Source organism: Lichenostomus cassidix, chromosome 22, assembly GCF_008360975.1.
Source record: "Lichenostomus cassidix isolate B80296 chromosome 22, HeHo_3.0, whole genome shotgun sequence".
NCBI lineage: Eukaryota > Metazoa > Chordata > Aves > Passeriformes > Meliphagidae > Lichenostomus > Lichenostomus cassidix.
The window spans coordinates 5,016,360-5,035,800 of record NC_139502.1 but is presented as its reverse complement, the minus strand read 5'-3'; the positions used below and the strand labels follow the sequence as shown (position 1 = coordinate 5,035,800).

Here is a 19,441-nt window from a genome sequence, read left to right as displayed (position 1 = left end):
GGAGGATAGTGGCTGCTGACATGGTGCTGGTTCCCAGCAGCCCTGTGCTACCTGCAAGCAGCAGTTTCAGGGGGACAGACTGTGGGCTGCTCCTCTCATCCTTCCTCAGTATCACCCTTCCTGCTCTCTGGGGAGCCCAGTGAGGTGCTTTGAGTCGAGCAAAGCTGGCTGTGAGCTACAGGCAGATCTAAATGGGACCATGGTGGGGCCAGAGCTTGCCAGGGATAGGGACTATCTCCCACCAGGCCTCGGGCCCTGGCACTGCTGGCACTGGAAGCTACAGGAAGGCTTTGGAGCCCCCAACCCAAGGGCAACATTCCCAGCTGAGCAGGGGGGACCAGCCCTTGCTGCAGTGTGGCCAGGTGCCCCTGGCAAATATGTGCCAGCAGCAGCTTCTCTTCATGAATGTGTTGATGTCTCTCTGAGTCCTCACAGTGCTGGAGCCATAGGATTTATGGTGCTGATGGATGCCACGTGCTCTCAGCTGCAGTTAGGGAGCAGTAACCTGGATCCAAATGTCTGCTTGTTTCAGTAAATGCTGGCTGGATTGATGGCATGCAGAGCGTCTCCTGGCAGGCCCTGCTTGCTGCATGTGCATTTGGGTAAGGCATGCGGAGTGTCTGATTTTTTTCTTTTCCTACTTGCTCGGAGCTTCATTGGTACTTGATGAGATCTTTCCACTCTTGGCAACCTCTTGAGCTTGAAGATGGTTTCATGTATCACACTGGGCCTCTGACAGTGGTTAAACATGGATCTGGGGTGTTCATCCTTATCTGTCTGCTGCCAGGATGCCTCTGTTCCCTGTTGCCTCTGCTTCCCCACTCAAATGGCAGAAGGTCTCGTGGAAGTGAGAGGCTGTCTCTAGTGGTTAGGATGTGCCTGTGGGATTTGTGGGATGTGTCGTGATGGCAAAGTGCGGGTAGAATGGGGCTGTTGGAAATAACCTCCCTCAGGGGCAGCTTTGCATAAGGGAGCGGGTCTGGGTCTCCATTTCTGACAGTGCTAGCTTGGTTGCTTCAAAAGGTTGGTTGCTAGCCCAGCTTTCTCTCCACATCATCTCCTTTGGCATCAGCCAGTCCTGCTGCCCAGCTTCAGCTGTGGCGGTTGTTTCTTTTCTCACCCACCTCCACATCTGGCTTGACATGTTTTCCTTAAAGCTGCCTAAATAATTCACCTTGACTAAGAGCGAGCAGCAGTGCCAGCTCTGGAGGAAGCTTTCTGGGAATGCTGGTGAGTGGGGAGTGTCTGCTGTACTGAGCCATGGCATCCTTGACTGCTAGATGCAGGTATCTTGGATTTCCCTTCCTGAGAGGGCAAGGATCCTGCCTTGGAAAGCTGAGCTGCTCCAGGCTGAGAGGATCACTTTCATTAAGTTGTTCTGAAAATCCTTGGAATTTTTTCCTTCTTTTGGGGAAAATAAAGGTTCTTTAGGATTATGCCTGTATCAGTTCCCACCCATGACACTTTCCCACCTCTGCTTCTCCTCAGCCTCGGACTGAAGAATGGCTGCTCCCATGCTGCTGTGTCTTTTCCTCAGCTTTGCAGTCTTGCACTGAAACTCTTAATTGAAAATGAACTCAGTGAGCTGCCCTGCTTCTTCTCAGCTCAAACATTAACCAGATCCTTTGGTGTGTTTGTTTCCTGCTCTTGTTTGTGTCCAGTGCTGCTTTCATGGAGCTCGTGGTGCAGCTGTTGAGTTCCAAGGACAGAAACATGTTCAGCTGAGTGTCCACAGAGCAAGGATCGCTGTTGCCATTCCACGTTGCTCAGCTCATTGTGCGTCACCAACCCATGGAGCTGGGAATCCCAGAGTAAAAAATGCCCAGAAATCTGTGTATGGGGCTTGGCATGTGACTCAACCCTCAGACATCCAGCGTGACCACCAGGGACAGCGCTGCCACCTCTCAGGGGGTCTTGTCCCCTTGTGCTGCTGTTGAGGGTTTCACCCCGGATGTAGGGAGTGGCTCCAGTCCCAGGGACAGCACAGCCGTGCTGTGCCATGTAGCTCTGAGGAGTGGGAAACAGTTCGGCTCCTTCTCTATGGTGCATTGTTAAAGGTTTCACCTCCCCCAAAATGACACATTGCGAGCAAAAATAGAACAAGACAGAACACATAGACCCACCCCCACCATCCCCACCACCCGGCAGCCAAGTGCATGCAGTGCCAAACCCTTGGGTTTAAAAGCTGGTGCTTTGTCACCCTCCCTTCCCTCAGCCCTGCCACCACCTGCCCCAGCCCAGGAGGCATTCTAGCAGTCTGATGAGTGAGCATTGCACCAGGAGCAGCCATACTGCTGGGACAGTTGCCACCCAACCCACGCTGTGTGCTAGATCTGGCCTCCCTCTTCACCTGGTGGGTCTGGGGATGGGGGCAGGAGTTGGTGCAGAAGGTGCTCTTGCCTGCTGCATGATGGTGCTCTTGAGGCAACATGAGGGATGCCTTTGGCCAGGAGAGCCACCTCCAGCGTGGCAGCATGGTTTGGCCCAGCATGCTGTGAACCAGAGCTGTCTCCTGGGAGTGGTGAGGGAAGCTGCCTCCCAGCCAAGGAGCAGGGTCCAATTCTGGAGTGCCACTGGCGTGTGCTAAGCACAGTTAAACCAGGCAGTGATCTGGTTGGAAAACCTCCAGGATAGGAAGAGTTGCTCCCGGAGGTGGTAGAGCTGTCAGCCGTTTGTCAGCAGTGCCTAACAAGGCTGTGGCCTGCCAGAGCTGGCAGTTACACTGGCTGGAAAATAATCCAGGCTTTGTGAGTCCCCTGATGAGCCTATTCCGGGGTACAAAGCCCATTAGTTTCACATGCATGGATTTTCAACATTGGAAACAAAGCTGAAGCAGAGGCTGGTGGTGTCTTGGGAAAACAGCTGGAGAGATTTGGACTGGATGTTGGGGAGGAGAGGAGTGGAGAAGTGATGGCACCAGAATTCACACCCCAGGATGGGCAGCCATGGCCGGAGGGAGGTTTAGGCACAAGGGGGAACTTCTTCCCCTGAAACTGGATGAGCAAGGCTGGGGCTGCAAGGCCAAGGCAGTGGGGCTGAGCTTGACCAATGAGCTGCATGTGGAGGCAGAGGTGGCTGTGATATGTCCCTCCATCACCCAGCCATGCTTCAGTTACGGCACAGTAACAGCTTTGGAGGATGACAGAGCTGTTCCACAGGGACAGTTGGGCTGCCATCACCTGCACAGTACCTATGCTGTGTAAAGAGACATTGGACTGCAGGGCAAGTCCAGCAGTTTCCCTGTCACACGGGTAACACTGGCTGTGGGGCTGATGAATCTGCTCATGCCCTCGTAGGCAGTGAGATTGTGCTCGGTAAGCTCTGAGTACGGCTGCAACATCCAGAACTGCCTGACTGGGATCTGCTCAGCCCCAGTGCTCTTCTGAGGGAGAGGAGGCACATCCAGGATAGATGTGATGGCTTTGTGACAGCAACTGACTGCTGTATTTATCCATGCTGAGGCTGTGTGGTATTTGCAGCTGGCATCTCACCATGTGTGCCTTGGTAGTGGTGGATTTCTCCCATCTTTGATGATCTGCATCTGTTCTCACAAGCCTTGGTGTCTCCTCCTGCTCCCTTTTGAGTTTTTCCCAGGAAACGCCCAGAGGGGAACAGCCCAGGGGAAACAGCCATTTCTTGTCTGGTTCTTGTCTGGTTCTTTCATGACTGCAGGGAGCCACAGACACTTAGAATGGCAACTCCCAGCTTCCCCCTGGTGTCTTCCTGGTAGGTTTGGGAGGAGCCAGCTGGGGCTCTGCCTTGGGCAGCATGGCCACTGAGCCAGAAAGCTGGGCTTCTTGTGGAGGGAGGCTGCAGAGAACCAAAGGGTGCTGCAGCAAGGACTGTGGGGTGTTGAAACCCCCTCCATGCTGCTACCCCTGAAGGTCACAGAAGAACATAAAGGGCCCCACACTGCTTAGAAGGAAACACTCTCTTAGGAGGAGAAAAGCCCAGCTGGGTTTAAAATCAGGTCAGATGTGTCCTCTGGTTTGCCCTGCGGCCTCATGGCCAGCCTGCGGTGGGGGCGCAGGAGTCCCATGAAGCTGTGCTGTGCCTGGGCAGATCCCACAGCATGGGTACATGTCCTGCAAGGGCATTTAACCAGCCGAGCCGTCCCAGGCAGTACACAGACCCTCCTCCCTGTTGGGGGCTGATGTAGAGTGGTCTCTAAGACAGCTGTGCCTTGTGAGCCAAGCTGCGTGCCACCACTGGGCTGTTCCTAGGTGGAGACCAGAGGACACAAGACAATGCCTGGGGACATGCTGCTGCATTTCAGCACATTTGCTTCCCATGGGGGCAAGCATAGGGCCCTGAAAACCCTGTCACCACAGCCCCTGGTCACCTACACCATTTGCCTTCCACCCTCCAGCCTGTTTGACTCCTACAATCCGGGGGTGGTTGGGAAGCGACAGCTGGAGCCAACGCACCAGCCCGGTGCGCGCTGCCATGCCAACCCTGTTTCCATGGCAATGGGCACCCAATGGGCGACTGCCAGGCAAGGCCAAGATGCCCGAAAAATTATGCGATGCCCCCTGAAATGGTCAGCTGAGACTGGGAGCCTGTGAACACTGCCAGTCCTGATGCTGCCATTGGTGCCTGGGAGTGGATCAGAATCACCCCAGACCACAGGTGTAACAGGGCAGGTGAAACCCTTGGTCCACCCAGTGAAACCATAGAGAAAAAAAAATGAGGAGGTGTGCACAGCCACATTGAGAAGCCCCTCTGACTGTCTTACAGCCTAATTTAATTTAAATGGGTGGATCTTACATAACCCTCAGGGCACCATGCTGCTGGAGCCAAGCCCACCCCATACTGTGAGGGCTCCCCAGAGTGAGGGTGCCAGGAAGGCAGCGGGACACAGAATATGCTCCCCGGGGCTGTCTGTGCCTTGGGGCTGCTCTTCATGAGCCCCCCCCTTTACGTAAGTCACTGAGCCCCATGTTTATCCAGCTTTACGTTGAAGCCTAGGTGAGTATCAAAACATTTTAAAATAACTCTGCCTTTTGTTAGCACCACAGCTATCTTTAGAAGAGATTTGATTTTATTTGAAAGCCCTCTCTGTGAGGGTTCGGTGGAATAGATCCAGCCCAGCATTTTAAAGGGATATGGATGTGGTGGTCTCCTTTCTTGGCTGGAAACACTGTATTGACTATTGTTTATCAATCTGATAAACCCCATTTTACCCCTGCAACTGTCTCCTCAGCTTTTCTGACATTTTCACAGCTGGAAGGGGCAGTGTTGTGTTCAGAGTATTGCTCATGATTCATTTGTCCAGGCACCCTGGGATGGCTCTTCAGGCATCCTGCTTTGCAGCTTCATCACTTCCACATCGCCAACTGTCCTGGTCATAACAGCTGGTGGTCTTCCCAAACATTAAAATCAGGGTGAGGGGAGCCAATGCTGTGTTTTCATGGTGAACTCAGGTCACAACCATGGGCCACCACCTCTACAGCCATGACATTTGTTTGGGGGACAGCTCACACCCAGCATGTGTGAGTATCCCTGCTCCAGCTGTGATGGGAAGTGGAGGGAATAAGGAACTCTGAGGTGGAGTAGAGGTGGCCAGGAAGGCACCCTGAGCCCTCTGGGGGCCAACTCTGCACCTTTTGGGCAGCCAAACTATCATGTGTCTCACCAGTTGTCTTTTTGACAGCCTGACTGCACCACTGGGGAGAGGGTACTATGAGTCACCCACGGTGGGCAAGGTGGCTGTGGTCCCTCTGCCCTGTGGCTGCCAACTTAGACCTGTTCCCTGTCATAGAGCCAGCAGTGAGGGAGAGAATGGGCTGGAGCCCAGTGTTAGAAATGCCATAGGAGGGCTGAGCAGAGGCTATGCTCTCCCTTTTGGTTTCTTGCATCCTGCTCTCAGATTTCTTGCTCTCTCCATGCTCTGATCTTTCTGACATTTAACATCACCCCTTTCTCTCCCTACCAGGAGACAGGAGCAGTTCCAGACAAACCCTGACAGCTACAATGGAGCTGTGCGAGAGAATTACACCTGGTCCCAAGACTACAGTGACCTGGAAATTAAAGTGCCTGTGCCCAAGCATATCATCAAAGGCAAACAGGTGAAGTGGTGTTAGTGGTGTGTCTTTAGCATTTGCCTTTCCATTGGGAAACTGTGCTTTCCTGGGAAACTATGTTTGGAGTGGGAAGGCTCCTTGTCCTTTACTGAAGGACTGGAATGTTGTTGTGCCTTTTTCTCCAGTGTGTGTCTGGTGGGGACTGAGATCCCAGCCTGTCTGTGTTCCTGTTGTGCTGCAGTGTCCTCTGCTCTATCCCAGCTAGGTTCTCTGGCACTACCTCGCCCTTTCTGTGCTTCTCTCTGCGCTTCTCTCTGCTTCCACTACCTGCATACTCACGCATGGGTTTTGGAGCCTGGTTGGGGATGGATGCCCTTCCTCAGTTGTTCCTCTGGCTCTAAGTGTCTTCTGCCTTCTGTTTGGAAGCAGGAGCTGCTGGAATGGCTCCTCTGGCACTGGGGAACTGGATCAGGCACAGCCCCTGTGTGGCTTGACCTGCTCTAGATGGAAGGCAGCCGGCCTGGGGTGAAGGCTGAGGGCCAGCCCCCCTGCAGCTGGCTTCATGCACAGAGAGGTCTCACCTCTCTTTGGCTCAGTTGGGAACTTCCCTGTTCTGCTTGTGATCACATTGTTTTTCCTGCAACGCTTCTGTTCCCTTCTGGTCAGGGACCTAGAAGGAGTGTGCCCATGGCTGGCCTTAGTCGGACCTAGAAGTTTGAACTCTTTCCCAAGTGCTGCCCTTCCCTCTGTATTTTTCCATTTGGGAAGCCTGCACTCCCACACCTCCTGCTCTCCTCTGCTTCCAGGGCGGCTGAAAGGAGCATGCTGGAGTTTGTCACTGACTTCAGCCTACACAGCTCCTCACCATGCCAAGGAATGTCACTGGCAGCAGCAGCAACCCGGGCCAGAGGGGTGAAGGGCCACACGGCTGCCACAGGCAGAGCAGGGCACCAGGAAAATGCATCTCTCCCAGAGGGTCTCTAAAACAAACCCAGGCTGTTTCTTGGAAGGATTCTGGAGTGTCCCAACAGATATCCCTCCATATCATACTTTGATCACGATTTCTCTCCCTGCCAAGGGGATTTTCCTCCATGCCAGAGAAGTGTGTCCTTGCCAAAAACCCCACATAGGGTTCTGTCTGCTCCATCATTGGCCATGGAGTGGTTCAGGAGCCTGCAGGAGACACAGGAGTGAAGACAGGACAGATTTCCTGACCTTTCCCCTTTCCTTGGTTCAAGACTATGCCGTCGCTGTGGAAGAGTTCCTGCACCTCAGAGGGGGCAAAAGAGGTTTTGAGATACCCCATTCCCATGCCAGTGCACATGGCATGGCTCTGCCTACCCTTGCCCTGGTATCTGCCCATGCTGGCTTCTTGGAGCAATTGGTTGTTTGCATGCTGGGCTTCCCTTCTCCTTGCACTCTTGTACTTTGTTCATCCATCCCTCTTGGGGCTCCTCTTGGCAGGTGAGTTTCCATTTCCAAATGATTCCATATATTCCCAGCCTTGGGGGAATGGGAGCAGACAGGCTGGGTCTTGAGCCAGAGCAGGAGGACTCAGAGGAATTTAAAAGCTCCATGGACTTTGCACATGTTGTTCATGAGCAAAGTTCCCCTGCTTTCACACAGCTTCATATTTTAAAAAAATTACCAGGTTTGAAATTACCTGCCTGCCAAGATGAGATTAAAAATCTCTCCATTTGGTCTCTGGGCTCAGAGTGCACCCAACTCTAATGCTGCTCACAGTCTTCCTTATGACACCTTTTGGTATTCAGGCTGTTGCTGTGGCACATTTTTGCTCTGGTGAGCTTGAGATTTCCTTGCATGGAGCTCAGGTATCCTTGGAGCAGGAATGGGTGATTGGGTAGGTGGGAGCATCTTCCTCCATGGTCCCCACTTCTCTGATCTACTTATCGGTGCAATAGAGGCCCACAGATCTGAGCACTTAAATAGAGACAATGACTCCAGGGCTCTTTCTTTGCTGGACTCAACAGGAGACAAGCTCAATTCCTCTCTCAGTTTGTATTTGCTTGTTTGAGCTGTGTGAGTAGGCGTGGACATTCAGTGTGCACAGAAATCACTGTGGTGAAAAGGCCACAGCACACAGATGAGAACTGGCTTTCCTTGGGAGCAGCCAAGTGTATTGGGGAGCAGAGGTGCTCACAGGGAGCACATGGGAGGGACAAGCAGCTTCAGAGCTGCTGGGGCGCTGCGAGTTGCTCTTGGCCTTCCCCAGGTGTGGACTGTCCACAGGTACCACCTTGAGCCCATGAGTCCTCTCAGACATGTCCCTCCATGCACGGCGGGGCAGGGCTCTCCAGTGGGGCATGCTGTGTCTCTGTCCCTACTCCTGGGGGGCTGGTTTGCTGGGTGGGACCTTCTTACTAGGTGCAGGTAGAAGCAGGTGATGCAATTGCTTCTCATGCTGGCTGCTTGCACATCAGAGTGGCCAGGTGAAGGCTTCCCAGTTTGGATCTCTTCTTCCATTTGGGTTTCTCTGCTCCTTCTCCCAATGTTTGGCTGGTCCAGAGCCACCTAAAAGGTGTCCCTTGGTCCCACCAGATATCTTGTGCAGCCACCTGTGAATAAAACCCCTCTTATCACATTTGGTTTTTCTTGTCCATGTAGATCCCACAGAAACAATGCTGCACCTGTGCCTTCCATGTCTCCAGCTTCCCTGGCCCTCCATACCCCAAAGAATTTCCCCCCAAAATGTGACTTGGGAGTCACCTTGTTTTTTTTCCCCTTGGTCCTTTCTGGGCAGGCCCTGCATTGTGCTGAGAGCCCAGCATCAGTAGCTCTGTCCCTGCCCCCAGAACGGATGGTGGTAGTGGAGGGCGGAGCCTCGTCCCCATGCCTCTCTCTGCAGAGAGAGGCCTCAGCACTGGACTGGAGGGAGCTGCTCCATGGAGGGAGCATCTCCTCTGGAGGTGTTTTCATCCCAGGGCAGCTGCTCTTGTAGAGGCTGTCCACGGCCACATGCCAGTTGACGGCCAGTTGTCCTCTCCCATCCTCATGTCCCTTCCCTGATTCCCTGTGAGAGTGGTCCTGGCTCCCAGCCATCACACTGGAGCTTAGTCCCATGTCACCCTGTGCTGTTTGTGCTGGGCCTCCTCTGCTCCTGCCGGACCACACAGCAGGTTTGGGAGCTGTACCCAGGTGACAGCAGTCAGACACAGCTGCAGAAGCAGCTCTGCCTGTCTTCTGCCTGTGTGGAGCTAGTGAGCTGCTGGAAGTCTCCTAGGTAATGGATAATGTAATAACATTTCAAATGAGATCTGCAGAGCGGGAGGAAGATCTGGGGGAACTCTGGGAGAGAATGCAGGCAAATCTCACTGCAGTCTCCTCCTCTCGGGCCAGTGCTGGGGGCCACAGTCGTGCCACTTCCCAGCCAGGTCCTTCCTTTCATCCCCTGGCGTGGCACAGGCTCTGCTGATGGCACCTCAGGGCCAGAGGGGACAAGAGAGAACATATGGTCTCTCCGGAGACTAAGGGTACTGCATGCCTGTCACAGCCTGCCTCTGTCTCCCCAGGGGACAGCCATGTCACCTGTATGGCAGGTCAGAGCAGGGGTCCCCATATGGCTGCTGTGGGCGGGAACTGGCCCTGTTCCTGGGGACAGAGCTGCCCCTGTGGCCGGGAGCTGGCAAACCGTGCCACAGCATTCCTCCTGCACACGGCCTCTCCTTGCACACCCGACGGGAGGCCTGAGCTGAGCCCAGTGCTGGCTCCAGCAGCGGAAACAGAGCCAAGGAGTGTGCTTTCAGCATGGTGCAGCAAAGAGGGGATGACCTGCTGCAGCCCTAGTGTAGGAACCCCCAAACTGCCCCTGCTCAGCTATCAGGAAGACACACACTCATGCCCAGCTTGTCACAGTGATGGACAGGCACAACCCTAAAGAGCTCTCTCACAGCAAGTAGGTGCCCAACCTTTGAGTGCTGTGTGGAGGCCTGTAGCATTACTGGTCTACTTTGTGGGGAAACTGAGGCACCGGGTAGAACCACCTGCCTTGAATCCTTCAAGTGTCGCCCCAGTTGCTGGGCTGTGTTGCTTTTCCTTCCCTGGAGAGGTTCCCTGTCTCCTCCAAACTGTCACTGTTTGCTGTGAGACAACAGCGGGATTCCCACCCTGCTGCTACAGGCAGGGCTGGAAGCTCTTCTCTCTCTCATCCCCTGCGAGTGCACTTGACCCCAAAGCCTGGCTCTATCAGTGAGATGGCAAGCAGGAACCTCCCAGTTTATTGTCTCTCTCTTTGTTTCCAGGTGTCTGTGGATATCAGCAGCAATGCGATTCGTGTAGCAGTACTGGAGGGAAGCAGCCAACATGTCCTCATGGAAGGGAAACTTACCCACAAGATCAACATGGAGAGTTCCCTCTGGAGCCTGGAGCCTGGGAAGTGTGTTTTGGTAAGGGTGGTCTACACCAGCTGTGTCTGCTTGGCCTGCAGCTCTGCTGTGCTTGACCTAGGAAACTGGAGCAACTGAAAGTCTGGCCCAGCTCTGGATGTGTCTGGCTTGGCCTGTCCAATGTCTGGCTCATTCTACCCTTGTCTGTGTGCCGTGCCTTGCCTCCTGCTCCTGAGTTGCCTATCTGGGTGCTGGTCGGGAAGCACGTCAATCAGGCTGGGCAAGGGGGTCCCCAGCTCCAGCTGCAGCAGGGCAGTACAGCCATTTACTTGGGGGTGGTCTCTGTCCTCAGTCCCAGCATGTGGCCCTGCACTGTGGTGCTAGCCCTGCACACCTGGCCTTGCTGACTTTGCATTCCAGCTCTCCTGTCCCTGCTCCAACCCCAGCATCTTGGCAGGTGCCTGTTCCCTGCCATTTCTTTCTGTCCTGCCATGGGATTCCTACTTACCCTGTTAGATGTGGACACTGTGGTTCCTCCTCTGCCTCCAGCAGGCCTGTGGTTTGCTGTATGCCTGCTGTCCCAAATCATCCCTGTCAAGGTGGTCTGAGGGCTGCTGGTGCCCAGCTGTGTATTACTGGTAGGTTCCCAGCCCCAAACCTAACTTCTGATGTGCTCCAGATGTACAGTCTGAGGGCGTGAGTTCAGCTGTGTTCACAGGTGGAGCTGTTGTGGGAGTTCTGCCCATCACCCTGGGAGCTCGAGTGTCAGTTTCCAAACTTCTGTGCCAGTTCGGGGGCCAGTATTGTGCTAGGAGTGGGATTTTGCCACCTGTGACCATCTTGGCCCTATTCTTTTCCACCCAGAGGTTTTTCCAGGAGAGTTTCAGGAATCCCAAAGGCTGTTGTGAGACCCAGGAAGGGACACATGCTGTCCCGGGGAGGGAGGGAGCTGGCTCCAAGCCTTTCCCCCTGTGGCACAAGGGTGGCAGCAGATGAGCACCCAAATTCAAGCCCCCACAGTGGGAAATGGAGTGGAAATGTGCTGCCAGAGTTAGGAATCCTGTGGATGGTGTGTGGGGAGGCTGCACAGTGCAACTTGACTACTGCTGATCCGCAGGGATGTACCCTGAGTGACAGGCTAGTGCCAAAAGGGTGAGTGACGTCCCTGCAAGGGAGAGGAGCTTCTCTGACACTGCTAGGCCATTGAAGGGATGTGGTAGTGGTATCCTTAAACCTGCATTTTGTAAATATTCATAAACATCTGGAAAATTAGCTTATCTGGGAAAAGAAACTATCCTGGAAAGGCATAAACCCATTGAAGAGGAGGTGGCCCAATGGGTGGCTGCTCCACAGCATGGATGGAAGTCCCCAGTGGGTGTTCCCAGGATCAGCAAGGGAGGCAGTGTCTCTTCAGTACCTGTCAGAGGCTGGGAATGGTGCGGGTGGAGTGAGACGCGGTACCTCCTGGACTGGCTGTGGGCAGCGTGGGGAGTGGAGTGGGCCTGTCACCCCCAGCCCCAGAGCTGGGTCTTTCCTTGAATAGCATGAGCCCAGGCTTGTGAAGATCTCCAGCTGGCTGCCAGCATATTTATGGTGGGATATTTATGGTGGGATGAGATCTCCCTTGAAGAATTGTAAGGTAACTGGAGCAGAGTGAGTAATTCTCGCCCAAGAGCATCTCCTTTTTCCATGCGCTGAGTAGCCAGGAATGGTTTGTGCCTCCTCCTGATTCATTCATCAGGGGACACCCACCCTTGTGGGAATGCATTGCTTCATTCAGTGCCTGTATGGGGCCACTGAGGTTTGTTTGGAGCTTATGAGGCATATGGACCCTTTCTGTGCCCCAATTTGTGCATCACTCTGTGTGAGCTCCAAATGCAGCAGTTGGGCTGTCTCCCTTCTGCAAGGTGCTGCAAGGTGCTGCCTGGCTTCCCTCTCTGGGACCCAGGGATGGCGCTCCCGGGCAGGGTGTGGATGTAGCCAAAACTGAACTCACCTAGTGCCAGCACCAGGGTTGTCTGAGGAGATCTTGCCTGCCTTGAGGACTGCTTGGGGCACCTTGGTGGCCCTGTCCATGGTGCGTGTTAATGGTCTGTGAATTGAGGCAATCCCTGCAGCAGAACTTGGTCTGTGTGCCAAGAAGGTGAACTCTCTCTTGCTTGGTCCTGTCCATCTGAAAAGGTCTCAGTTCTGTGCAGAGAGGCCATTGAGTCCCATATGCTCTTGCAGGACATGTCAGGGATCATAAAGATCCCCAGATTCTTCAGGAGGCTGCTGTAACAACTTTTTCACTGTCCTCAGTCTCCCCAGCCTCCTCCTGGCTCCATTCTGGGATGCCATTCATAGGCGCGCCATGAGCAGACTCCCTTCTGCTCCAGCCTTTATCCTGGGGAGATTATTTTGCCTTACAGCCCCTCCTAGCTCTGCTTGCCCCATCCTGCCTGGTGTCCTAATTCATGTATCCTCTTCATTACGTCACTTGCACCCCAGCAGCCCCAGAACTCCCCTCACCAGCATTCAGAGACCACTCTGCCTTCCCCCTCCTGTTCCATGGAGTTCACCTAGCTGGAGCCCAGCCTGACACCAACATGTTTCTCATATCATTCTTTAGCACACCCGTGTGCATGGCAGCAGAATCCAGCTGCCGTCACTCTGCAGTGGAGTGCTCTGCTGATGTGGGGTGGGAGCCTGTCCATACCTCCTGGTCAGGATTATGTCCCAAGATCGTGCCTCTGCCTGTGGCGTGCCCCACTGTACCCTGGTCCTCGGTGTCATCCCTGTGCTCTCCCTTCCCTTCTCTGTCACACCCGCTTGCTTGTTGAAAGCGAGATTAAAATAACCTCGCTGTTTTTAGCAGTCCCTACTGGGTGTTGTGCACAACTCCTTTTGGTATTATTTTCATTGTGGAGGATTTTTCTCCCATTCCCTCTCTTTTTCTCTTCTCTTAGCCTTTGTTTTCCACGCTTGGGCTTTTGTCAGCAAGTCCTGCCTTGAACATTTATTACAGTCCTGGCTTGTCATCCTGTGAGCCATGAGTCTGAGGGGACACAACTCAGTGGTGCTCAGCCCTGCCCTCCATGTCCTGCTGCGTATGGCATTGCTGCCTCCTCTGTCCCCCTAAATACCTCCTGATGACTTTTGAGGTGACTTTGGCTGCTGTGGTTCCAACAGGAAAGCAGGCAGGGGGAGGTTGTTTTCTCAAGACCTACTTTTACCACTTGGCAGCATCTCTCCAGCTTTGACAAGGTATTTGGGATCAGAGAGGAAACCTTGTGCTACTGTGAAGCCCAGCACTGACAGTGAGAGGTTGCGACCTTCCCAGTAGGGTGTGGAGATGGGACATGACACTGTGTCCATGCCTGTGAGGCCTGTCACCTGCTGAAGGGTCTCTCTTGGTGAGTGTCCCGTTGTTCCTGCAGCAATCCTCATTCCTTGCAATCCATCATTACCCTGGTGCTTTTCCAGGGAACGGCCTATCCCAATGTGGCTGAGAGTTCATATCTTGGACGCTGGCTGTGGGAAGTGAGTGCTTCGGCATGGGGTCACTGTGAGCTTCAGATAGAGCATTGGGGTATGACTCCTACAAGCCTCCCTCTCCTGAGGCCAGCATTGCAGAGGCTGTTCCTGGCTGCCTGTGCACCCCAAAAGACTCAGCTGGGCTTTTACCCCACTGGGACCCACCAGGCAGAGCTGAAATCTGGCTGAGGGCGTGGGCACACTGCAGGGACCTCATCCTTCCTCTGGCAGGTGGCTCTCAGCACCTCTGGGGCCCTGGGGGGTCAGCCAGAGCTGTTGGCTGAAAACTGAGCAGCAGTGTCAAATGCAGGTAAAGCTTTGCCTTGTCTCAAAGTGAGAAATACTCAGGTCGGGGTTTGTCCTTGTGGAAGAAGCCATGTTCCCTTCTGGAGGCCCCCTGTTTCCGGAGCTCTCCCCAAGGGTGCCCACATCCTTGCAGGGGCCTGTCAGCTGAGTGCCAGAGCCTCCTCCATGGGTGGGTGGGCGGGTGGGTGAGGGCTGGTGTGTGTGGGGAAACACCAAGAAACCTGCCTTGGCCTCTCAGCTTTCCCGTACCTTCCAGGACCCAAAGTACTTGCGGGGGAACCAGCTGCATCTCCATCAGAACCAGCTCTCATAACCCAGATGCTCAGCCAAGCAGGGGCTGGATCCACGGAGGACATTGGCAGAACCTGTCCAGGAAATTGACCTATATCTGTGTCCCCCATACTGGAGGTGGGACCTGTCTGCAGCAAGTCCTCCAGCACCACCTTGAACCATGAAACTGCAAACTCACAGGGATAGAGCGATCTTTGCCCTGGCGCATGGGCATTGCATTTTAAAAACTGGGGCTCCTACATTGGAGTGAGTCCCAGTGACAGCTCTCCCCTGGAGTAAAGAGGGATGAGCAGACTGCCACAGGCAGGCTGCAGAGGTGCGCAGGTGGTGGCAGGATGCTAGCAGAGGAAAGGGGTTTTGTAGGGAAGGGAGGGGAGGATGGGTTTCCATCCCAGGTGTTCCAGGATGGATTTTCCATCCCACAGTGTTCTGCGATGGAACTGGGGTGTTGCCTGAACTCCTCCAGCACTTGTCCATCCCTCTGCCAGCAGACTGGCTCTGGTAGGGATGTACCAAGCCATGTGTGCTTCACAGCAATGCCATGGGAGCATGGTTTGTGCTGGATCCCTCACTAGAGATGCTCACACCTTGCGAGCAGCACCGTGGGGACATCCCTCATGTTCCAGACCCTGAGGAGCCTGAAGGGTGCTCCTGCTAGAGGTGTGGGACAGTTGGGGCTGCTGCCCCTCCACTTTGCTTTGTGTCTGAGGCAAATGTTCTGGGGGCTCCCCCATTCCCCCACCTGCCCACCCAGGGTTGGAAAGCCCAGGAGCAATCTCTCAGTAGTTCTCCCTTCCCTCTGAAGTGGAACTGTGCAATTAAATGGAGAACAAGCATGCCTGTCTAGCTGAAAAAACTTAATGCCTTCCCCAAGATGGAATATTTTACCGGCTCTGCTCTCCCAGAACGATTAAACCCCAGCCACCCCCTCCTGTATTAATGGGTTCCTTTTCTTCACACCGTAGAGAAGCCTGGCTCCGTAACAGGAATGGCTGTCCGTGTTCTCCCCTCTGGAGCCATTGAGCTTCCAGGGAGGTTTGAGCAAATTGTATTGTCTGCCTTTATTGATGATTTTGCAGAGGCCGACGAATGCCATAAATCTGCCCTGCTGCTGGGATTAGTGTGGAAATAACATGGGAGGAAGCAGCCCACTCTTCCTGGGAAAACAAAAAGCAAGCTGGAGTTCCTGGTGCAGGATGCCCCATGCTGGCCCCAGCATAGCTTCATTGGCCAGCTGGCTCTGTTCAAGGCATTGCCATCAAGGATGCCTCTGTGACTACAGCTGGTGGCTTTTCCCAGTGAGGATGTTGGCTGGACCAAGGAGATATCCCCTTTCTTTGTCCATCCCTCCTGGGCTGCTGGTGAGATGCAGTGCCGTGGGAAGCAGGTGCTGGCAGTCAGCAGGAGTGGCACAGAGCAGCAGGTGATATCCTTGCCTCCTTTGCTACCATTGTTGCCCACCGAGCCAGGGCCAGGGTAGATGTGGCCAAGGTTCCTTCTGGGTTAGGGAAAGGCAAGATGGCTTCAATACCGTATCTGGAGCCCTGGCCCCACACTCCACCAGACATGGCGTCCTCATCTGACAGTCCTGGCCTCTGTCACTGCTGCTGTGTCAGCCATGCAGCCCCAAGCCAGTGTCACCCCTAAACAGGCACTGCGGGGGGCCACTAGTCCTGGCTTGGAGCCATAGCATGGGCTGAGATTTCAGCCCCGGGACCTGAGCTGGGGCTGTGGGGGCCCACAGCAGGGTTGTGCAAAGCCTTTGGCTGCTGAGGGAGGGAGTCCCTCCCCCTCTGCCACCTGTGAGGCTGGATTGGCATGAGTTTGACTTCCACTCGTGGGCAAGCCCCATGCTGCTGTCAGCACTGCCAAGTTCTGCATCACTGCTATGGAGCTGTGAGGTGGGCAGGGGTTTCTCTCCGCATTTGTTGACCCACACCTTGTCCCCAGATCAGCCTGAACAAGGGAGACGAATACTGGTGGAATGCCATCCTAGAGGGCGAGGAGCAGATCGACATTGACAAGATCAACAAGGAGCGCTCCATGGCCACGGTGGACGAGGAGGAGCATGCTGTGCTTGACCGCCTCACCTTTGACTACCACCAGAAGCTGCAGGGCAAGCCTCAGAGCCATGAGCTGGTAGGTGCTGGCTACCCTGTGCCACCAGCCCAGTCTGGCCCTCCCACCTGCCCTTCAAGGGTCCCATCCCCAGGAAAACGGGTCCCATGGCTCTGCTCCATCTCACAGCTTCTCCTCGCACAATGTCCCCCCACATTAACATTTGGGGGGTTTGAGGTTCTATGATCTGTCTTTTGCTGTGCACTCCTGTCTTCCCTTTCCTGGCACCTTGGCAAGTGCCTGTGAGCCCAGATCCCCTGTACCAGGAACGGGCCTGATCTTTCCCAAGCTGGCCCTGCTCAGGGATGGATCCACATGGGTCTGGGCTTGCCCCACCCCAGGAACTGCCCGGTGCGGCCCTCAGTGCTGTCTGCCGTTTCCCAGGCAGCGAGGGGGAGCACAGAATTGGTGTGTGCCCTTTGCAATGGCTGCTGCCAGCCAGGGAGGAGGGGGGCTGCTGCCCATACCCCTTCCCATGGGTCAGATGACCACACAGCCCCAGCACCTGTGAGATGAGTGGCAGGGGAGAGCAAGGGGTGTGGGGAACAGTGTGGGGTCACCCCCGGCTGATGGAAGCCTGCGGCCTCTTTGCAGAAGGTCCATGAGATGTTAAAGAAGGGCTGGGACACCGAGGGCTCACCATTCCGCGGCCAGAAATTCGACCCCTCCATGTTCAACATCTCTCCCGGTGCCGTGCAGTTTTGACAGTGGCAAAAACTGAAAAATAAAGCAGGGAGAGGAGACCTCCTCCACCTTGGACGCCACCAGGACCCTTGTACCCAGCGCCAGTGCTAGGACTCACTGATCCATGCTGCCAGCACCCATCCATGCTGTGTGGGAAAGCCTGAGGAAGCAGGAAAATTTTACATCCTGTCACCACAGCAACCTGGGCACCAGGACCCAACCCCTCCCCTCCCCTCCCCTCCCCTTCCCTTTCCTCCCCTCCCCTCCCCTCCCTTCCCCTCCCCTCAGTGCTGCCGTGTTTTTCTGGAAGAGAGGGAGCGCCTTGGGTCGCGTTGGGTGACATAATTATTATTTTTGGTGGATGAGGATACTGCTTTTGGGGTTTCTGGGGATGCAGAGCCCTCCCTGCCCCAACACTGGGCAGCTTTGCTTCTGACAGGTGGAGACGGATACAGACAGCAGGGATGGGGGAGCCTACCCCTGCCTGCTTCTGCCAGCACCCTGCCCACCTGGCCCCACAAATCCCCTTGCCAGCCCTGCTCCAGGGTATCCCAGGGGGCCTGTGCTGCCCCTGCCCTCTACCCAGCCCCGTGGGAGGCTTCCTCCTGGCTTCCCCCTCCTTCACCTCCTCACTGGAGGGTTGTCAGGTCACCCGAGGGTGGGCAGAGAACACATCCATCTGCCAAGGTTTGCCCCCCCTTCGTCAGGGAGCAGCAGGGGTGTTTGCCACAGTTCTGGTGTTTGGGTGGGGCTACAGGCCCATCCCTCATAGCCAGCAGCTGGGCAGGAGCATCAAAAGCATACGGGTTTCCCTGGCGTGGTACTTTGGGGTCTGAGAGTGGAGACTACCTAGGAGAATAGGCCCCACCTAGGCGCAGCCTGGCTTTCTCAGCTTCCCACCAGCTCTCCATCCTGGGGTGTGTGGTCTGGGGGACCCCAGTCATTGCCTTGTCCGGTTCTCCCCCCCACAGTTTGCAATAAACATGTCTCTCCGTGTGGCCTATGAGTGATTCGGTGCCACCCCTGGGGAGATGAGTGTGCCCGATGATGAGTGTGCCCTATTCCCCACCATCACCTTGCATATGGGACAAGGACAGGGACACCCAAGCGGGATGCCTGGGGTGTCTGTCTGCCAGCATGGGCTCCAGACATTGGAGTGAATGTTGGGGTGGATGTGGGATTACTGGGGGAGAACAGAATTTGGGGTCCCTTAAGGGTGTGGATTTGGGATTCCTGAGGGCAGAGGGAGTGGATTTTGAGATTCCTGGGAGGGGCTAGATATAGGATACCCCGAGGAGGGCTGGATTTATGGGTTACTTGGGCATGGGGATGTTGGAATGGGATCCTGGGTGGGGGGCTGGATTTTGGAGTCGTTGGGGTGTGGTATGAGATCTCTGAGGAGAGGTGCTGGAGTTTTGTGTTCTTGGGGCAGGGGAGTGGATATGGTATCCCCTAAGGCTGCTGTGGGTGGTGGGTGCTTTGGGGGTACATGGTGGGTGCTTTGGGGGTACCATGAGGTGTCACCCACCACTCTCCCCGTCTACCCCTCAGCCAGTGCCGGCATCTCCTGGTGCTGATGCGCGCACTGGGCCCGCGGCACCCCCCCCTCCCCCCCCGGCCGCCTACGGTTCCCATGGCAACAGCAGCGCCAGCCGCCCGCCGCCCACCCTCGCCGGGGGGGGGCGCGCCCACCCGCCCCTCCGGGTGGGGGAGACCTCCCGCTGTCCCCAGGCCCTGGGGCTACTGGTAGCCTTCAGAGTGGCCTTTTGTGTGTCCCCCGCACCAAAATCCAGCCCCCCGCATTATGCTGCTGACACTGGGGGGCTTCAAGGTGCCCTTGGGGGACGCAGGGGGGTGACTCCCCGCCCCACCGCCCTGTCCCGGGTGTTTTGATTATGGAGGGGTTCGAACCTGGAAGGGTTGTTTGGGGTGACATTGGCGCGGGAGGAGGGGGCTCAGTATTGAGAGGAATAAGAGGGAAGTTCCCAAAGGGGGGGGGAATACATGGCATGGATGTGGGGTCTTTGAGCGTGCTATCTGGATATTGGGGTCTTTTAGGGGGAGAATGTGGGATCCGGAGGGGGTGCTGGCTTGGGGTCCTTTGGAGGGAGGGTTTGTGAGATTCTTGGGAGGGGTTTGGATGTGGGTTCTTTCGTGGGG

General features: G+C 55.3%; 1 protein-coding gene across 2 annotated transcripts in view; it reads left to right on the top strand.

The window, feature by feature from the left end:
- Positions 1–18,279, top strand: part of NUDCD3 (NudC domain containing 3) — a 30,882-nt gene extending 12,603 nt beyond the window's left edge. For both annotated transcript variants that reach the window (XM_085080453.1, XM_085080451.1), the window contains 4 exons: positions 5,936–6,068; positions 10,283–10,426; positions 16,430–16,618; positions 17,192–18,279. In XM_085080453.1, the coding sequence (XP_084936579.1) occupies positions 5,936–6,068; positions 10,283–10,426; positions 16,430–16,618; positions 17,192–17,302 (577 nt within the window). In that variant the 3' untranslated portion in view covers positions 17,303–18,279. The remainder of the gene's footprint in view (positions 1–5,935; positions 6,069–10,282; positions 10,427–16,429; positions 16,619–17,191) is intronic.
- The last annotated feature ends 1,162 nt before the right edge of the window (positions 18,280–19,441 follow it).